General features: G+C 37.0%; 1 protein-coding gene across 4 annotated transcripts; it reads left to right on the top strand.

Moving 5' to 3' along the window:
- Positions 1-1128: 1128 nt before the first annotated feature.
- On the top strand, positions 1129-19937 carry LOC114469542 (LHFPL tetraspan subfamily member 2a protein-like). 4 transcript variants are annotated; one of them, XM_028457120.1, is made up of 4 exons: positions 1129-1369; positions 17600-17678; positions 17822-18177; positions 19253-19937. In XM_028457120.1, the coding sequence occupies exons 3-4, from the start codon at positions 17856-17858 to the stop codon at positions 19507-19509; spliced, it is 579 nt and encodes a 192-aa protein (XP_028312921.1). In that variant the 5' UTR covers positions 1129-1369; positions 17600-17678; positions 17822-17855; the 3' UTR covers positions 19510-19937. The 4 variants fall into 4 exon arrangements, with proteins under 4 accessions (XP_028312921.1, XP_028312918.1, XP_028312922.1 ...); XM_028457121.1 differs by lacking the exon at positions 1129-1369 and adding an exon at positions 3903-3996; XM_028457117.1 differs by having other exon boundaries at positions 17600-18177.
- The last annotated feature ends 651 nt before the right edge of the window (positions 19938-20588 follow it).

Here is a 20588-nt window from a genome sequence, read left to right on the forward strand (position 1 = left end):
TGCAGAGTAGCCAGGAATTTTTTTTAATGATTATTTGAACAGAATACAGTTGTGTTTGATGTGTTCATTTGAAAAAGAATAATTACAAAATAATGCAAACAAATCATTTTAATCAGTTATTTTATTTCTTTATTTATTTTGAGCAAATCACTAGACATTTCGGTCGACCCTCATTTGAAATATAAAATAACATTTTAATATGATATTTCATTTTAATTTCAGGCGACCCCACGTTGGATCACAACCCAAAGGTTGAAAAACCTGATATAAACATTGGAACAAAGAACAGAGAGGAAACGCATCATGTATACATTAAATTAAGATTATATAGGTACAAGGTATCACAGTACGTTAGTTTGGAAATACAGGAAACAAGTGGTTGTATAAAAATAAGAAATAAAAAAATCACGTTTTTTTTCTCTTTTTTTATAAAAAATTTAAATAAAGTTCACAATAAACATATAGTAGTTTTAATTTTAATTAATTAATTCAAATTTTGGAGCAATTATTAAAATGAGGTTCTTTATAAAAGACAAACACTTATTCACTTATATTAAAAAAATAAATAAATAATAGAAGAAAAAAAATAACAAAACAAAAGATAAACACTTATTGACTTATAAAAAAAATAAAAGGGGAAAAAAGAGATAAACAGTTTTGGAAAATAAAAAAGATAAACATTTATTAAAAAAAAAAAAAAATAAACAAAAAATGAAATAATGAAAAAAATAACAAAATAAAAGATAAACACTTATTGACTTGTAAAATAATAAATAAATAAAAGGGAAAAAAAGATAAACACTTATGGAAATTAAAAAAGATAAACATTTATAAAAAAATAAAATAAAAAATGAAATAATGAAAGGAAAAATAAAATAAAAGATAAACACTTATTGACTTGTAAAACAATAAATAAATAAAAGGGGAAAAAAAAGATAAACACTTATGGAAAATTAAAAAAAGATAAACATTTATAAAAAATAAAAAATGAAATAATGAAAGGAAAAAGAAAATAAAAGATAAACACTTATTCTTGGTTTTAAAATTCCTGAATTTTTGCATATTAGGTGGTGACGTAATTCTCCGGATAGCCAATAGCGACTTCCGTTACTGAGGCGACGATAACTCTCACTTCAGACCCAAACCCGGAGGTTCAGACAGAAACAGACTCAAAGTGGGAGCTTTTACTGGTCGTTGGTCTCACAGACACATCTATGGTTAGTCCGTCCCACTGTGGGAGGGAAAGGAAAAGGAAAAGGAAGGAATAACGTGTCGAGGAGAAACTTGTGTTGAATGGGAAACTGAGGCTGAACATTGAGAAGACCAACTGACCTCAAACTTCTCCACTGATAATCTGAGGAATCCGAAGGTAAAGTCTCTGTTTTAATGTGAAAACGTGGATTCTGTTTATATTTTAATATCTCATTGATTTATCATGTCTGCAGTTCATTATTTCTGCTCCCTAAACTCTGTGAACAAAACTTATAAGTGCCTATTTATTTGATGAAATAAATTTTAATCATATGACGAATGTTGTAAATTTCCGGAGATTTTCAGAATAAAAGTAAATTTGTTCAATTTACAAAACGTTTGAACCTAAATAATTAGTGGCATGTTAACTGTTCAGACAAAGTTAAAAATACTACTAATGATGATATTAATAAAAACAACAATAGTACAGATGATTTTCTTTTACTTTCTTCACCTTACCTGTTTTTTTTGGAGTTTTTTTTTTTGTCTATAAAAAGAGTAGCATCTTATTTAGTTTCTCCACTGGTAATTAAATCATTGTACCAATATGCAGCACATTAGCAGGTTATTAATAATGGGGTGGTTAATCAACCCAATTTCCCTATTATTGACTTGTCGCGATTCGATTACCAACCAATATTTGATTACATATGATTATCAATCCGATTTGCAATTATTACTAGGGCGTCCCGGTGTATATCGGATATCGGTCCGATATATGCCTGAAAATGAATATCGGATATCGGATTCAAATTTCCATTTTTTTTCTCAAATCATTTTTTTCATTTATTTTATTCAATTGTAGAATACTGTAGATATTATGTTGAAGGTTAAAATGTATGTAGCCAATTGGTTAATAATAAACGAGTCAGTTTTTCTCATCCCTACTGTTGCTGACTATTGTTCTCTGTTTGAGTAACATCACTTGATCAAGTCTTTTCTAACATTCCACACTACAAAATAAGTAATTATAATTTTTTTTATTAAAGAAAAAATGAAAGTATGTATGATTCATGCTGATATCGGATTAATATCGGTATCAGCCGATATACAAGGTTGCAATACTGGTATCATATCGGAAATGAAAAAGTTGTATGGGGACATCCCCCTGCTGAATTATCTGACTTCTCTCTTGAGCAACACTTCACAACACCTTCACTATTGTAAAGTGTAACTGAAATATCCAAGTTAGAAGGACTCGTCTGGTTTCTATTACAATTTAAAAAATGTAAACAGTCGATTTTTTTTGGAAAAATTTCAAATCGATTCATAATCGTCCACCCATCTCTTCCATCCTTGGTGTGAGAAAAGTTTATTGCAATTTTTTATTTTTTTAATACATGACTTAACAAACAACTAATCTGTAAATGCATACACCTTCATGAGAACATTATGTGTGAAATATATTTTATTGGCATATTTTTCACTCAACACATTGGCTTTAACATGCCATGTGCCAACAACTTAAAATAAAAAATAACAATCTGTCTGTGGCTTTTACACCAACTTTGACTTTAGTGCAACTTAACTGAGGGTAGGCCTAGAAAAACAAATAAATGCAGAAAGTTAGTATTTTCTTTTTAGATTTTATTGAAAAAAACACAAGCTTGTCAACATGCCCAGGTTTCAGAACACTTCTTTGTGCAGTTACAATGTCTCCTGCAGTGGAAAAGACTTCCTGGTTAAATAAAGGTAATAAATAAATATAGAAATTGATATGGATGCATTTTGAATCGATCCGAGAATCGCACTTTCTGAAAGTTGCTGCTTTCAGTACTTCCCAGAACAGCATGAAAAGCACAGTTAGATGGATTACTGAGTGCGTCCTAACCCAGACCTTCCCCTAAACAAGCCACTCTACAGAACTCACTCACACGTGCTGTCCCTTAGAGGATGTAAAAGCCAAAAGTGGCACATATTGTGCAGCGGTTTGTTAATAAATGTGCTCATGCATCAGTAAATTTAACCCAGAATTGTCTTTCTGGTCAGACTTTATTGAGTTAAAAATAACGATATTTATATTGTATATCACCTTTTAGAGGAAAAAAATACTGAGATATGAATTTTGGTTCATATCACTCAGCCCTAATGGTGACTCAGCAATAAGGCAATGATTAAAATACATTGAACTTGAAGTAATGGCACAATAATACATAATAATGATCTTGAAATTGGAAACTGGATTTCGATCTGGCTGCAGATGTTCTCACTATTGAAGTGACCAGTAGTTACTTTTCTTTTAAAAAAAAAACAAGTATTTGTATATGTTTTTGTAGTCAAAGAAGAAGAAAAACGATGCAACTTTAGGCAGCATCTACACATGTTGCCGCCCTCTCCTTGCCTGGACTCAGTCGTTGACAGACCATCCAATGAGGGAACAGTTTATAGAGTTCTTAGTTAAAAAAAGAGACATTTTCCTAAACAAAACCATCTGCAGTGTTTACTGGAGCTGAGTTGAAGGACAAACGTTAGTAGAATAATCAGTTCTTCATCAGCCGTGAAACATTCTTTACAGTCACTAACTTCACACTCCAGGGCTTGTTTCATGATTCAGTTCTGCTGTGATTTACTTTAGTCTGATTGTCCTGACCTGCCTTCTTTTTCTACCACGAGCTTTGACAAGCGTGAACTTGTAATGTGCCAGTGCACGTAGCGGTGTTAGTGTGAGGTGAAGGAGAGCAGAGGAGCTGTGGTGCTTGACAAATGGGGAAAATGTCGGATTGACCTTCTGAAAATGATAAAAAGGTGATTAAACTGGCAACTCTTTCATGATTTATCTCGTCCTGTACGACTTATGTTTTGGACATCTGCAGCAAATCAAAGCCAAGGTTTTGATTATAATCTTTGTGTTTAAAAGGTTTGTTGTTTCCTCCTGCTTTTTAAAAATCTGAGATGCTGAACTTTAAAACATGGAAGCTGTTTAGCATAAATTTGAATGTCGGTGACATCAACCATAGTTAAACTCTATTAGTACTAAAATTTAGACTCATTTTTGCGTGAGTACACTGGACTAGTGAAGTAAAATGTGTCACTATTAGGGTTGGGCAACGTTTGAATTGGAATGGTTTCGATTCCGATTCCTAACGATTCCGATTCTTTTAAGAGGCATGGCCAAAAAAGTAAAAAAAAAAAATGTTAATTAACTGCTAATTAACCAGAGGTCTTTTTGGATGAAATAGTCTAAACCTCTCAATGAATTTTAATCCTAGGAACTTTTCATGAATTTTACTAGGAATTTATCACAGGGTGGTTTTCAACTAGTATATAAGTATTAAATGAACTTGAATTACCGCTGAGTAACGCAGTAACGCAAACACTTCTAGTCGATTCTTCTTTGTTGGTGTTTGGCGGACTGGGTATTGTAAGGAGAAATCAAAATTTAAAAATTTGATTGCGGGAGAATCGGAAAGTTAGTCCTGGAAACAATTGATGCTTGATGCCCAACCCTAGTTGCGAGTTAGCCTTCTATGCTAATAGGGGGGCAGAGGATAAAATCCAGCCTTACCATTGGCTTTTAAAATATATTTCAACCAATCAGGGAGAGGTTTTGGTTATAATCCCTCCTACTTCATCTGCAATCTGTCTGCTAGTACTAATTTTCTAGTTCTACTAGTAGCCTAAAAACAGCCTTCTAGTATGAGATTAGAGTGTAAAAGTAGTACTAGTAAATCAAAATGTAGTTTCACTAGTGAAGGTTTTTGGTAGACTTTTCTAAAGCAAAAAAATCTCCTACTAAACAATTTTGTGTGACTACTATTAGTACTAGTAGATTTAAGATATGTGACTAGTAAAAACTCAAGCTTTACAAAAGCTGACAAAATTGTACAGGTAGACAATTTTGTTTACTAGTTTACTGTTTTTGTATTGTTGGAAGAAGCTGGTGTACCCGGAGGAAATCCACATGGCACAGGGAGAACATGCAAACTCCACACAGAAAGGACCCAAGTGTTCACCCCAGGGCTTGAACCCATTACTCTCTGCTGTTTGGGCCATTTTCGGCCTAACATTTTCTGTGGCTGACATTTAAAACAACATTTTTGTTCATCAATCTCACTCGTTGTACTAGTACGGTAGACGGTAGTTTTTAGTAGTAAATCCAAAAGATTCACTTACATGTACTCCACATTTGAGTACTAGTATATGATTGATTTTAACTTGTTTCTGCAGTTGTGTTGCTGACTTTTCCTAGTCATAACTCGTGCTTTCTTCTTAAACTGTGGGTTCACATCTAAAGGAAACAATCCAGGAATGTGAAGTGATTGATCTTTTCTCACATACTTCGAAAAGTTCAACAGATGTGTATGAATCCATGGAATTTGATTGGTTAACATGCAAAACCTCAAGTGCAGATTTTCACAATGGCTCCACATTCTGTGGAGTGTTTATAAAGAGTGTGTGTGTGTGTGTGTGTGTGTGTCTCATTCCTGTCTTTGTGTGGGTGAAATGTGAGGGTCACTCAGGGCCTTTGTGCGTCACAAGCTAGAGGGGCCCTGTGTGGAGTCTGCATGGGGAGAGATGCAGATTGAATGGGTTGTCTTTGAAAAGTGAAGGAGTGAAGCAGTGCATTATGGGTCTTCCAACAGCCACAGAGAGTGAGTGAGTGAGTGAGGGGCCGCTGACCGCACATCTTTGTTGAGTCCCAGCATATTAACAGGGTGGATTTTATTCAGGTTTTGCACATACACACACACGCGCGCACACACACATACACACACACACACGCGCACACGCACACACACACACACACACACACACACACACTTGAACTCTGCAGACTCTGTTCCCAGGGGAAGTCATGTGTCGTGATAGGATCGTATACCTCTGAGTGAGCCAGGCTAGCACCTTCTGCACTATTTGTTTCTATTTGTGTGTCGGTGAAGTGAAGTGTTGTTTTGACATATTGTTTACATTTTTGAGCATTTATTGGCTTTGAATTCAAAGGCCACCCCTGATTGTATATCAGACAAGCTATTTGTGTTCCTTTACGTGCTTTTCCACACATGGAATTGTGTTTCATGCCTGTTTTACAGCCTCAGTTGTTTTCTAGTTCTTTTGTTAGGAATCGTCTTGTGGTTGTGTTGATTTTTTGGCTACGTTTATAAAACACACATTTCAGGCCTTTTCAAGGGTTCTCAACCTTGGGGTCAAGACACCGGGAGGGTGTCACCACTCGTCATATGCCTTCAAGAAACTGTATTAATCACATTTCTGCCACTTCTCCATCAAAATTCAATACCTTTTCTGCACATTCTTTTCACTTGACATTTTCAGCTCTTTTTCCACCTACTGTCACATATGTAGACCCATTATTGTCACTTTTAACCTCTTTTCACCATATTTCCTGCATATTTTTGCCAACTTAACCACATTCACGATTGCTCATGGCCATTATTTGGCAATTTAAATTGTTCCAAAATTGACACTTTTTCTATCTGTTGGCAGTTGGTGTGAAAAACTAAAAACTAAAAACAAACCATAAACAAAAATGATAATAATGATAAATATAATTGATAAGTAGGTAATATTGTCTTTTATTATCTTTAAATCACCATTTTTGAACAGATTTTTAGATGTGGTAATTATATACCATCAAAAACATTTCATGTCTACTAATTGTATGTTTTCTAACGTTTTTTTCCCCAGTTTCTTTGTCTGTTGTTAGTGTTTTTTTTTCTCACCCTGTTGTTATTAGAGGCCAGGCTGCCAGGAGTCTATTGTTATCCTGGGAGTTCTTCTTTGTGCTTCGTCTTCTTCTGAGGAAATCCTACTTCCCATGCGTGAACAATCACCAAACTTTGCACAAAGGTCCAGCTGCAAAAAACTAATCAATCGTCCTAAAGGTGGCGCTACAGCAAGCCTTTAAAGTGAAATTATTTTGATAATTTGCAACAAATCAACCACATATGCTCCCGATTTGCAACTTTAACCAAAATGTAACCCCAATACTGAACAATACATGTACATTTTAACCTGTTGCAAAGGTTTTTTTTTTTTTTAGATCTTACAGTTTTCCGTATTAACAATCTAATCCCACAGTTTTTGCTCAATCAACAGCAAACTTGACTGTCCTACACAAACAATCCACACAGATTTTAGATTTATCAAAAAAATTGAGCCTACAGCGCATCAAAATATTTGACTGTAAACTGTATTGTAATGTAAACATTAACCTGTAAATTCTTGCTGAAACATTTTGAATTTTTATTTACAGTATTTTGAATTTAACTAGCAATTGGAATCAATGCAAAAATGGAATTTTTAAACATCAGTTTTTCACTTATGAAGCCTATAACTCAGTGTTAAAAACAAATGACCAACATCTCCATTCGGTCTAAATGCAATTTTTGTAGTTTTTAAAGATTTTTGTCTTAATAACAGTTGACAGCCATTTGAAATGTGCCTTTGAACGCTAACAGCTGCCGTCTTGCACACAGGTGACTGACTTAGTCAAATAGTGTAGCTACAGGTATTTTCATGAGCTAATTAGCTTAGTGACATAGAGAATATTCCATAATGAAATAGTTGTGGATTAATGTGTTTGAATTATTGACAAATCATTGCAACTGTAGAATTCCTATAATGTGATGGAAGGACTTTTAAACGCATGTACCGCACAGTTCAATCCTCAACTGAATCTGATGTAAAATTCACATTAACAAAGTAATAACGTAAAGTCCCATTGGGATTACTAAAATATTCTGATTGATTCTAATTCACATGTTTTAATCCAGTTACTGTTGTTATCATCACTGCTTCTGTCTATATATGTAATGAACAGTAAAAGTAGAGTTTTAACCTCCCTGGGGTTATCAATTTATTTCACAGATTTTTTTGTAAAAGTCATGTTATATTTGTGCAGATTCTTCTGTTTTCTGTTTAAAAATGACTCGTCTTCTTCCTCTTTAAGCATTGACCCACGTTTATACTTGAGTTTATGAAGCAGTTTGATGCAGGGGGAGTTTGGCCTTGACATGTTGTTGTTTTTTGGTGCTGATGGAAGGTGGTTCGTTACTCAGCGCTGCAGGGCAGGGTTGTTTCTAACAAAACATGAGACACGCCCACATGAAAAGTGATGTCAGCTTTCAACGGTTTAGTCAGCAGTTGTTTGGGTTAAAGAATGTAAATACATGAGATATATGAACAAAATACTTGAAGTGTACACAAAGAGGTACAGTGGGGTTATTATGGATACTTCATTAATGCAGTATTCAGTAGTAGTAGTAGCAGTCGTGGTTGTGTTATTTTTCTTGTGTCGTGACTCGTGTGGTATCGCTGCGTCATGCTCTCCTCAGCTTCATGCATTCTTTTAAAGGAGGGATTTGTTTGGTCCTGTCCAACACTTACATGTATCAGACTTGTTTCATTTCCCTCAAAGGAAGGGTTTCAAAAGCATGACAGAAAAAACCAACATGACTCCATCGTCTTAGCTTGTTAGATGTCGACTATGGACTGTTTCTCATTGACCAACCTGGTAAAATAAAAGATATAATAAATAGAAATAATGTGGTTTTGGTTTGAGGGTCTTTTGTGGATTAGCTGATCTACTCGCTGAAATCTCTGTATATCCAAACAAGTTCAATGCAAAGAAGAAAAGTTGACCTTGTAAACTAGTGATGCACCTAAATTCCACCAAAAATCTTTGGCCGAAAATAGCCCAAAAGTCCATTTTCAGTTTTCGGCTGAAACACTTTTCTCATCGAAACAGGATGTTTTGATGACGCGAGCGGTCAGTGCCCACGCTTGTCTGGAAACTGGCCAACTTGTCTGTGGACTCATGGAGCGGCTGTATTTGAATACATCTGAGTAGCACTAAAGCGGTTTCTGAACAGAGTTTGAGATGGGTCACTTAAGTGTGTTTTATGTTTCTGTGTCACGTCGATGCTCTAGTTTCGTTCTCCCTCCTTCAACACGGACAACACGGCAGACGGACACTTGGCTGCACATCGATAGCATCTGGTTTCAGAGTCTGTCAGCGCACGTTTCTCAGAGAGCATCCGGACTTTATCACGACTGTACTTGGTCCGCATTTTAAAGATCAATACTTGAATGGGATTAGAATTAAACCTACGTGCACAAGAAATGCTCCATATTTTTAATTGATTTAATCTTTTAATTGTTCCGTGTTTCGGTTTTCGGCCTCGGTTTTCTCACTTTCGGTGTTCGGTTTCTGCAAAGAAATTAAATTTTGGTGTACCCTTACTATAAACGTTCACTTTTTCTCGTTGTGCATTAATGGAGTTCCTTCTTTGGAGTTGTATGTCTAACCTCCTCATTGCAGATTGTACTGAGTCAACTGGCTTCATATCTCCCACCCACCCACCTTCACTTCTCATTCCCTCTCACCTCTCTCTGTGAGTTGACCAGTGACCACAGTGCATAGCACTCATTACCTCAGCACCTTGGCATGCCACCAACACTGCTGCTGATATCTCAGACCAATTAGCCCAGATTCAGTCTCCATGTAACCACCACCAGACTCACTGACCTCCATATGACTGCTATACACTGCTTTTTCTCTGCCTTTGGAGCATTTCTTTGGGGATTAGTGGGATTTCTACAGTTCTACAGTTAATTTAGCAACTGTAGCATTATAGATTTTATGGAGTATAAAGCAGAAAGATGGTAGCGTAGCAGGGGCAAGGCTAGTCTGGTTTAGAGCCTCCAACTATCTGTGGAATTTCATGGAAATGTGTGATATAGTAATTATTACCGACAAATCACCCTCATGTTTTGCACTGCATTTTTAGAAGCTTCTGTCATGACGTGTCACCAGGTAAAATGATAACCAGTTCAGCTAATACAGCATCGGCTAAACCTTAACCCTTTCAGCTTTGAGTGCAGTCATAATAATCTGAACCATCACACTTCAGATGAAGCCCTGTATTCATTTTCAGTCACAAGATAACACGACTAACACTTGATCTGAGACATTTTAAACTGGATTATGGATGGAATTGTATATATTTGTCTGTTTGTAACACTTTCTAGACATTCAATAATCTGTTTTTCAGTGAAGAATAGTTTGTAAATGCGTGATATTGTCTTAAAATATGTGAGGCATTTCGCTACTTGATCCATTACTCATAGTGTGAGAATTTGATTGGGATTATGGGCAGAATTGGACTTATTTTTCTGTTTGTCACACATGCTAGACATTCACTCACCCATTTTCTGGTGAAAAAAAGTGTGTAAATGTGTGATATAGTTCCAAAATAGGCATGTGAGGCATTTCCGTGTCATGTCGGGCCCAATTTTAAGCAAAGAGAGAGGGGGAAAAAGAAACAGCTTGTTGCTTTTCCATTTCAGAACATGAATTCCATTTTTCTGTCTGTTTTCCACAATCAGGGTAAATCTGAGACCCTACTTGCTGGCTCACAAATGGAAGCACAGTGTTAGCACACTGTGGGTGAATTGGTCGGCTTGGTTTTGGCTCAGGACAGAAGAGCAGCCTGTGGTTCCAGGTCCAGTAAAGAATGACAGTAATTGCTTTAATTTTGTGGCAAATCTACAGTAGCATCAGTCAGACTCTGAGTCATGCTTGATTCATATGAGAAGCACAAGACTTGTAGTCATGATGGGCACAAAGAAGCAGCTGCAGAAACAAGGAACTGACAGTAAGGAAAATGTATATCCATCAAAAGCAAACTGGGAAGAAAGCAGGAATCTCTCTCACAAGGCCTTGATCGCCCGGTCATGAGATAATCATAATTCAAACTGTCTTGTTTTCCACAAGTGTGACATACTCGTCTCTCGGCTCTAGCATAAACACAGAGAATTCTGACCTTGCTCAGGAAGTGCTGTTTAAGCACTTTTCCCATAAGTTTGTTAAACAAGTGGAAAATATTCATGGCTTCAGGATGATGTGACCTTTAAACAACTGAACATAATTAAACACTGTTTATGAAGCTGACCTGCTGGAAATACAAACTTATGTAATGCAGTCTTGCACGGATTTGAGTATTTTCTCAAATATGAAAACTGCTTCCTCTGATAGTTAATCTTTAAGCTGTTTAACCACATAACTCACTTTTTTTAAAACTTTATCTGTATATCATCCAAATCCTCTGTTTGTGATAGGTAAAAAGTTAAAAAGTGTCGCTTGAATGGGTTGTTGACAAATGGTTATATGACTTATGATGCGTTTGTTAGCACTTGGAACCCGGAAAGGTCTGAGTCGTCAATTTCGACCTCCGAGGTAAATGCGTTTCACTCACTCAGCTTGGAAAACCTGACTGGCCACAGTGAGATGGTGTTTGTTTTGATATTTTTCGAGGTGCAAAAATGCCTGCTGGCGAAATATGTATTAGCTACTTGAGGTTAAGAGAGAGAGCAAACTGTCATTTACCATATGACTTGAACGCAGAAGCGAGGGGAATCCTGCATGCGTAATTGAACCATGGACTGTAAAAATAATGCATTGAACTATACGGGCATCACTACTTACGCAGAGCGGCGTTTAAATTAACAGAGTGGGAATGGAAACGCCACTACAGAGTTATTCTACTCTTTTAATAAAGCAAATGCCAAATTGGAAGACACTTCAAATTAAAGTTGAGAAAAAAGTGACCATTTACATCTCATGGTGTGCGTCGCCATTTTGACAAGACGTAATTCCGACCGACTCGTGCTGCTTGCATCCTGCCCGAATTACCGACTCCGGGTTCGGAGCTCAAGGGCCGTTTTATTGCACTTTTCTGATTCTTTCTGTCGGATTTATCCAGGTTTCCGAGTGCAATCGAACGCAGCATATAACTTTGGGAAAGTTTCACGCATTGAATTGTGGGATTTGGAGTCCCATAGAAGAATTCAAAAATGGCGCTGAAGCAGAAGAGTCTTTACTTCTTTCTTACCGTGTTTCTTCGCCAGACAACGAAGACAGTGATTTGCTTGACGTCAGTTTTGTTCTGGTTTGTTTATCATGTTCTCCGTTATATGATAGTCACTCCTATTTCTCTCAGTTTTCAAGTGTTTCTGTGGAAGCCACAATATCAACTAGTGATTCACCAAAAAATTCGGCTTCCGAAAACTTTTGGTCAAAGATGGCCCAAAAGTGCATTTTCGGTTTTCGAAACACATTTATTCACCAAAACAAGCGTCATGTTGAAATATCAATGCTAAATAAATTTTTTCACATATTTTTAAATTGATTTATTATTTGAAGCAATAGTATTAATTTATACAATTAAAATGCTTTAATACTAGTGAGGTTAGTAAACATTCATATAGCCATACATTTGATTATACTAATCATTGTCATAGTAATTTCTTTTGTGTTTTGGAGATTGTTTTTCTTATTTTCAGTTTTCGGTTTTGACCAAGAATTTTCATTTTGGTGCATCCCTAACATCAATATCTGCTATTGTTTTCACAATTTTAAAAACATGAAAACAGCAGAAATGTCCCATTGGCAGAGTTTTTGGGATCACACTGGCGTCAGTAGTGGATTAGAACAACTTTTTGGAAGAAATACAGTTACAAGTTTAAAAAATGTGATTTATTATGGCTAAGCAGCTTTGAATTTTCCCCTCGTATATCCGTACCTTCGTCAACAAGCTTAATTTAACCATAAAGTCTAGTTCCAAATGAGACATTCAGACTACATTTCTCTCCAACCGCAGTCAGTAGTGAGACAGCAGGGAGCCATGATGAGGTGTAAGTGAGCATATTTCCTGTAAGACTGCATCTCACCGTATGTTTAGGCCCTATGTCTGTAGTTTAGTGAGGCTGAGCTGCTAATTTGTGGGTATTGTAGTCTTAACAGACAGCACGGTGCATGTGATTGGTCTGTAATTAGCCATGAAGAGACGACTCCAAACTCTAGAGGAGAACTAAATCTGTCTCCTTTGTGGCTAAACAGTCCAACACACCTACAAACGCACAGCCATTTAAAAACAGGCAATCCTCTGTTGGATAATTGTTGCAATGGGTAGAGTTGTATGTGTTTGTGTGTAGTGACCATAGGCTGACGTGTGACACATTCTAACTCCTACTGAATGGGAACTGTGTTAAGAATAGGAGTTGTAGCGTGTGAAAAAGTCCTGGAATAAACCTGACGACTGTACTCTGACAGGAGAGTGGACACTCCCCAAACCGTCCTCCACCACAGAAACACACTCAGATACCGGATTATATTGGGCTGCATGTATCCATTCCACCACTCTTCAGAAGTAGGGTCACAATGGCAAATATAGGGTCTTTGATTTCCTGTGATCTTGAAAAAAGGACAGAACTGAAAAAACAGAATTCACATTCTGAAATAGAAAAAGCTCTTTATGTCTCTCTTTGTTTAAAATCTGTCCCCAACAGGGCTCGGAAATGCCTCGTGCTTCAAGACAATATCACGCATTTACACACTATTCTTCACTGAACAAGTTGGGATGAACTACGGCCGTGCTGTCTCCACGCATAATAGCATGTACCATGTTCCTGATAATTCAGTGAAATGACTCGGTTTCACTGAATAAAAAAAGGTCTCCTAGAGGTTGTTGACATCCGCTCATAGACTATCCATGTCAAATTACAGCCCGATTCAATGAGCATTAACGGAGGAGTAGTCTTCGTATGTGCCACGGCAGTGATGGGCCCCATTCATATATTGGTATGCGTCAATGATTCGGTACCACCACCACAAACTGTCGCAATATTTGACTCACAAATAAATGAGAAAACAACTTCAATGGAAATTGCCGAAAAAAATCTAATTGTGCGAGGCATAATTGTAATCTACGTTGAATTGCCTTTGAAACAATATATCACAACTATGTTCCCATAAATTTGGAAAATACCAGAAACGTGGGGTGTGCTCCTGGGCCTCATTTAAAAAAAAAAAAAAGAGCTCAGAGCGTCTCATCATATTAATTCATAGAGTATTCATACCAAACTGCATACCGATCTAACAAGAACTAACAGAAGAGTAGTCATTTCGACACGTATGGGTTAATGGGCCCATATATTTATTGGTATGTGCCAACTGTCGTAATATTTGACTCGCAAATAAATGAGAAATCGACTTTGGTTTTTGTTTTTCTTTTGGGGCCCTTAAATCAAAAATCGGGTTCCAAGCATTGATGCGTACTCATCCATAGATTATAGCTACCAATTTTCAGCCCAATCCGTTCATGAATAACAGAGGAGTAGTGATTATACTGTAGCTAGTGTACACAACAACAACAACAACAACAACAACAACAACAACAAGAACGAGAAGAAAGAAGTGAGTGGCATTTTGAGTCCAGTAGCCCGGCCTAAAAATGGATTATTGAACGTCTAGAAAATATGACAAACAGATAAATATGTGCAATTCCATCCATAATCCCATTTACAATGTCCCAGATCAAGTGGTGGTCATGTTATCCTGTGACTGAAAGTGAATCTGAAGTGTGTTTTTAACCCTAGAATACCATCGCTGGGTGATTTTTTTACCCAACATAATATACCCAATAAAAAATAATTATCATAAAAAATGTTTCAAAATATGACAGTATATGACAAATTAGAGTTGTGGTCTTTTATTTTCAACTATGCAATGCCTAACTAAAAAAAAAAAAAACTACCATGTGTGGAATCTAAAAATATTAACCAAAATTACTGAAAAATTAGAAATGTAAGAACAAAAAATCTTAGCAAAAAAAGAAAGAAAATAAACTGGAAACTTGTTCTTTAGTCCATCCTTTTCTGGAGCATTTGAGGCTTTCCTGGTGAAGGCATGATAGTCTCCTTTTTTCTTTTGATACTATGACAAACGCAACTTCATGAAAATAATGTAAATACATTTTTGATAGTGTTCTAAGGTTGTGTTGTGATGAACAAGTGGTTCAGATTATGCTTTCAAACCTGAAAAGGCTCTGGTACAAAGACAGGTTTAATTGATGGTGTATTAGCTGAGCTGGTGATGAGTTTACCTGGTGACACGTCACGTCAGAAGCATCTAGAACCAGGTGGCCAAGGGTCTAGCGGTGAAGCTAACAGACATTCTTTTGACATAATCTCGTGTAATTAACTCTTTAAACTCTCCCGTTTTCGTAAATTCTCCAAAACATAAAGTTTAAATTAATTACAGTAGTCGACACTATTGATCCTGTTTAGCATTTTCAGTATTATTTTGGGAAGTTTAATAGCCAGTAAAGTCATGGAATCCGCGAAAGACGATGAAACGGAAACAAAAACAGAAACATGTAAAGTGACGCGGAAATTATTAAACCCTTAAATGGAGTTAGGAAAATGTTTAAAGTTCTTTAAACAGAGAATTGGAAGAACTAAAATATTCTTTCAGACATTTCTTTTAAAATATTTTTGTCAGAAACATTTGTGCTGTGTGTGACGGATGCTTCCTGTTCACAGTTGTCATTTACTTTTTTGCTGATAACACGTGAACTTCTCACTATTTAAAAAAAAAAAAGAAAGAGGAAGTTTTAGCTAAACTTCACTTAACTCAACCTAAGCCCACTATCTGTAGATTTCATGTAGGTTCATTTTATATCGTCATCCTGTATTTTGAATGAGACTTTGAGGAATCTCTGAGATGCAAAAACCTTTTGAGATAAAACGTGTTTTTAAAAGCGGTGCCTCTTCTTCTGTGTTTACGATGTGTTTCAGACAGGCATGGGATAGACATCAAAGCACTGAGACACATTATCTCCTTCAGGCTCTTAAAAACACACACTGTTCTGAATGAAACCCCCATCCTCAGTCTTTAATCTCTGACCTGCTCCTTACATGTTGTCATGCTTCTGACTGTAAGACGACCTTCCTACTGAACCCCCATCTCAGATAAATCAGTGTTGATGAGATAATCCTCTCCTTTCCAGTCCTGTGAATTCTCTGGTGTGTTTAGCTTTCAGTCGTCCCTTCAGACAAAATACAGTCTCGGTGTTGATTCCTTAAAAGCATAAAGGAGTAATTAATCTCATTTAAACTGTCGTCATGCTGTGGATTTGTAAACCGATACCTGACTTCATCCCTGCAGGCAAACGCACTCACATACGACTTTTAGCGAGTGTTGTTGGTCTGAACTTTTCATCACCTGCTCCATGACACATCCAGTGGGAATTAAGACTGCAATGTGAGCGTATAGGTCAGCTTTATAAAGAGCCATTCTTCTTTATTTAATAATGAGTAATGATCATAATAAAGCCAGATTTATAATGAATAAATGTTATTAGGGAAGATTTATGAGTAGAGGCGCCTACTTGTTTAAAAACCAATCAAATATTTGGTCTATGTTTAAACATTTGTACTTTTGAACTCTTAGGTTTCTGAAACACAATCAGTTTAAATAGGATTTAATTTATCTTTAATGCTTTTCATTCTTTGATAATACTTTTGGTTTTAAAGGTCTAGGACTGTAGATGTAGAACTCAATGTAAAGTGTTTGGCAAAACAAAATTAATGAAAATTATGTCCGACATACCGAATTACAAATCACATTATTATTTTTTGAACAATTTGAGGCCATTTTTACCTTTTTTCTGCAATTCCACTAAACTTGCCATATTTTAACCTTTTTTCATCACTTTTTCTTGCTACATTTTTGCGTCTTTTAATGCATTTTTCTACATTAATCCCATTTCTGCCACTTCTCCATCAAATTTCAATGTCTTTTCTGCACAGTTTTTCCACTTTCAAGACATTTTTGACACTAAACCCTTTCTACCATTTCTCCCACCTAATGCTGACCCATTATTGCCACTTTTCCTCTTTTCACCATATTTCATGCTTGTTTTTGCCAACTTAACCATGTTGTCATGCCTATTCCTACTTTTTAGTTTACCATACATTACTCCAACCCCCTCCCCCCATTTCTGCCCCTTTTTTTTTTTTATGTAAAAAAAGAGAGGGCAGTGTTACACCAAGGTGAGGGGTTGGAGAGGGGTGGGGAAGTTAACAGGGAATTTCTGCCCCTTTTAAGCCAATATTAACACTTTGAATATTTTGTACCACTTTTTCTATCCATTTTTGACCACTCTAATTTGCAATCTTTAACCAATTTCATACATTTTCCACCATTTTTGTTCACTTTTAACATTTTAATTTCTGATTAAAACAAGGATTTACATCTTTAAGATGACTATATACTATGGTGCTAATAATAATAATAAACTTCCTGGATAACAGTGGATGTTATTCAGATAGATAAATAAATGTGGTTATCACAGATTCATAGAACAATGGACCTTCAATTTGCTGACTTTATGGATGGACCACAAAAATTCTCCCCTTTATTCCCGTTATAGATGGCCCTGTCTCCACATGACTGTTTTTTGGGTTCTCAGGCTGAAAAGTTTGAGAACCACTGCTCTAGAGAACATGGAGCTTGATTTTTATACATTATTGTGTTGTGTTCACGTAGGCTGGAACGATGAACATCCAGATGTTTCAGCGGTGTGGGACGACTGAGATGAAGATGTGAAAGTAAAGAAGAAGCAGTGGTGAGAGGAGAGACGTCTCCTGTTCAATCCCAGTATTTTTAAAGGACTTTTTCCTCTTCTGTGACTGATTTCTGACCCGTTATCTCCAACACCATGTGCCATGTGATCGTAACGTGCCGCTCCATGCTCTGGACCCTCCTCAGCATTGTTGTGGCCTTTGCCGAACTCGTTGCCTTCATGAGCTCCGATTGGTTACTGGGATTCCCCCGGTCAGACTCTAGAGGTGTGGGGGTGGACTCTGAGGAATTCCGGCCGTCACTGGGCCTGTACAGCCGCTGCCTCCGTGCGGGGACCCGGGGTGTGGGGGGCAGCTGTGGCCCTTATGCTCTGTCATTCGGGGAAGTGGCCAGTGGCTTCTGGCAGGCCGCCATGTTGTTCCTGGCAGCTGGGACGTTAGTGCTGGGGGGTGTGGCCTGCGTCTCCATCTTCAGCCTGTGCTTCCAGAGCATCATGAAGAAGAGTTTATTCAACATCTGTGGAGTTCTCCAAGCTATTGCAGGTGAGACAATGAGCTGTGTGAACATAGTGTGTTTAATATGCAGGATGTGACGCCCATGATGACAGGTGATATGTGACGTATCTTACTTATGTCTCATTCCACGCCATTTCATGTTATACGTGAAAAACGAATAAACAATAAATGATTATAAGACACTGAGGTGAGCTACAATGACCTCATGTAAAGGATTTTCAATATTTTTTTGAGTGATGAAATAACCCAAAGTTGGGGTCTAGAATAAAAATTAAGAAGTCACAAGAAGAAAAATTGTTTTATATCTCAAGAAATAGTAACATTTATACTATGAATTAAAATAAAGGTAAAGATCAGATTTTTTTTCTTACATTCCAACATGCAGTTATGGGCCAATGAAAATAGTAAAAAAAAAAGTTTTTCTTCCAGATTTCAAGAGACTGTCACCCAAGAACCAATGCATATATGTGACTAATCATTAGTCATGTAAACAGTCGATATACATTTACAGGGAGCTGAGGCATATGCTAAGTTGTTTACTGAAGGCACAAACATGTTCCAGACCCAAACCCTAACAAACGTTTTATATGAAATGCCGTGCAGCCGTGGGATTTGAGATGCTTCTGTATTAATGTGTCACCAGTTAAACTGATCACCAGTTAAACTAATACACAATCAGCTAAACCTATCATGGTACCAGGATTGGGGACCCCTGTGTTACACGTAGTGAGAGATTTTGAACTATTATGTGCTGAGTTGCACATATTGTTACTAGACCTTCAATAACTCATTTTCTGGTCTAAAAATAGCGTGTAAATGTGAGATATTGTCCCAAAACATACATGTCCTTGTCTTTTCTTTTTCATTGTCAGATTGATTTTTTCCATTTCAGAACGTAATTTCCAACTTTTCCTCGATCACAGTAAATCAGAGACTCAACATTAGCATGGAGCCTGTTACCAGTTTGATGATGAAACTTGAATGTTTCCAGCCCTGATTTGTCCTTTTCCTTTTATATCTGTAACAGTTTGCTGAGTCACCACGTTAGCATGTTTGATCCAGATGTTTACAGCTCTAAACCAAAGTCTCCTCCTGGTCCCAGGGCTGCTGCTGATGGTGGGCCTCATGCTCTACCCAGCTGGCTGGGGTTCAGAGAAGGTGATCCACTACTGTGGCCCGGAGGCTCTGCCCTTTAGGCCGTCCCTCTGCTCACTGGGCTGGGCTTTTTACGCCGCCATAGGAGGAACACTGGGAACGTTCCTGTGTGCTGTGTTATCTGTGCAAGCGGAGATCGCCACCTCCAGCGATAAAGTTCAGGAGGAGATCGAGGAGGGCAAGAGTCTGATCTGCCTCCTCTGAACTTTCAACAACAAACACATCCAGGCTCACTCCTCTGGAAAGATTTTTCACCATGACTGCCTGAAGCAAACCATCTGGTTTTCAAACTCACTTCCTCTTCCATGACAACGTTGTTCAGGGTTTAAAGGGTTATTAAAAAAAACAGATTTCTAATGATACTAGGGAGGTTTTTCTACAAATGCTTCAGTAAAACAAGTCACAGTACTGGGATAACAAGAGTTATGATCATTTTTGTTCTGTTTTTATGTTGGCCTATTGTTTTTTTTCTAGGTCCATTAGCAGCAGTGGATCCTCCAGTGTTTTGGTCTCAAATATTTGAAATATTATGCACCATATTTATTTAATTGCTTTTTTAAAAATGAGACTACTTTACCTATTTAGAGCCTTTGTTCCGCCATCTTGAATTCACGTTATTGATGACATCACACGGCCCCACTGCCTGGTAACATCCCATTGTTTTCTATTGGAGTGAAGCATTCAGCCTGATTTTTAGATCATTTAGCAGCTTTTTAGCTCATTTAGCAGCTTTTTCAGTCAAAATGACATCTTGTGCTACTTTTGGTTGCTCTAAAAAAACATGAAAAGTTAAAGATGTTGATGTAAACCTATTATGTTTACTGAAAGAAGATAAAAACCATTGTGACCTGGAAAAAAATCTTTGACCGCAGATGGCGACAGTTCCACCTCTGGTTTTGTAGTAGACAATGAAGCAGAGAAGAAGAGCTCTCCTAAGGGGCCTTTACTTCCCCTTAAACATTTTCAACTTAGCAGGCTGAATGTTTCACTCCACTAGAAAACAATGAGGCCATATGACATCATAATACACATGATTTGAAGATGGCGGAACACAGGTTCTAAAACGGTCAAGGTAATTAAACGAATATGGTGCATAATAATGTGTTTTATTTGTAGTCAATGATTTTCTGTCTTAAATGTAGCAGCATAAAGTTAATCACATAGAAACTTTATCCCTTTTCTTGAAAAAAAGTAATAATTAGCTTGTATTTGCCTTGTCAGTGTGTTCATTAATGGAATAATCCATAAATAAGGCTAACAATGTGCTGTTATTGCTGTACTTT

This window comes from Gouania willdenowi, chromosome 9 (assembly GCF_900634775.1).
Source record: "Gouania willdenowi chromosome 9, fGouWil2.1, whole genome shotgun sequence".
Classification (NCBI taxonomy): Eukaryota; Metazoa; Chordata; class Actinopteri; order Blenniiformes; family Gobiesocidae; genus Gouania; species Gouania willdenowi.

Bases quoted from the DNA above. Each gene is read 5' to 3' on its own strand.
- LOC114469542 (XM_028457117.1), top strand. From the start codon at position 17,772: ATGTGCCATGTGATCGTAACGTGCCGCTCCATGCTCTGGACCCTCCTC. The intron at 18,178-19,252 runs GTGAGACAATGA...TCCTGGTCCCAG, and splicing joins AGTTCTCCAAGCTATTGCAG to GGCTGCTGCTGATGGTGGGC.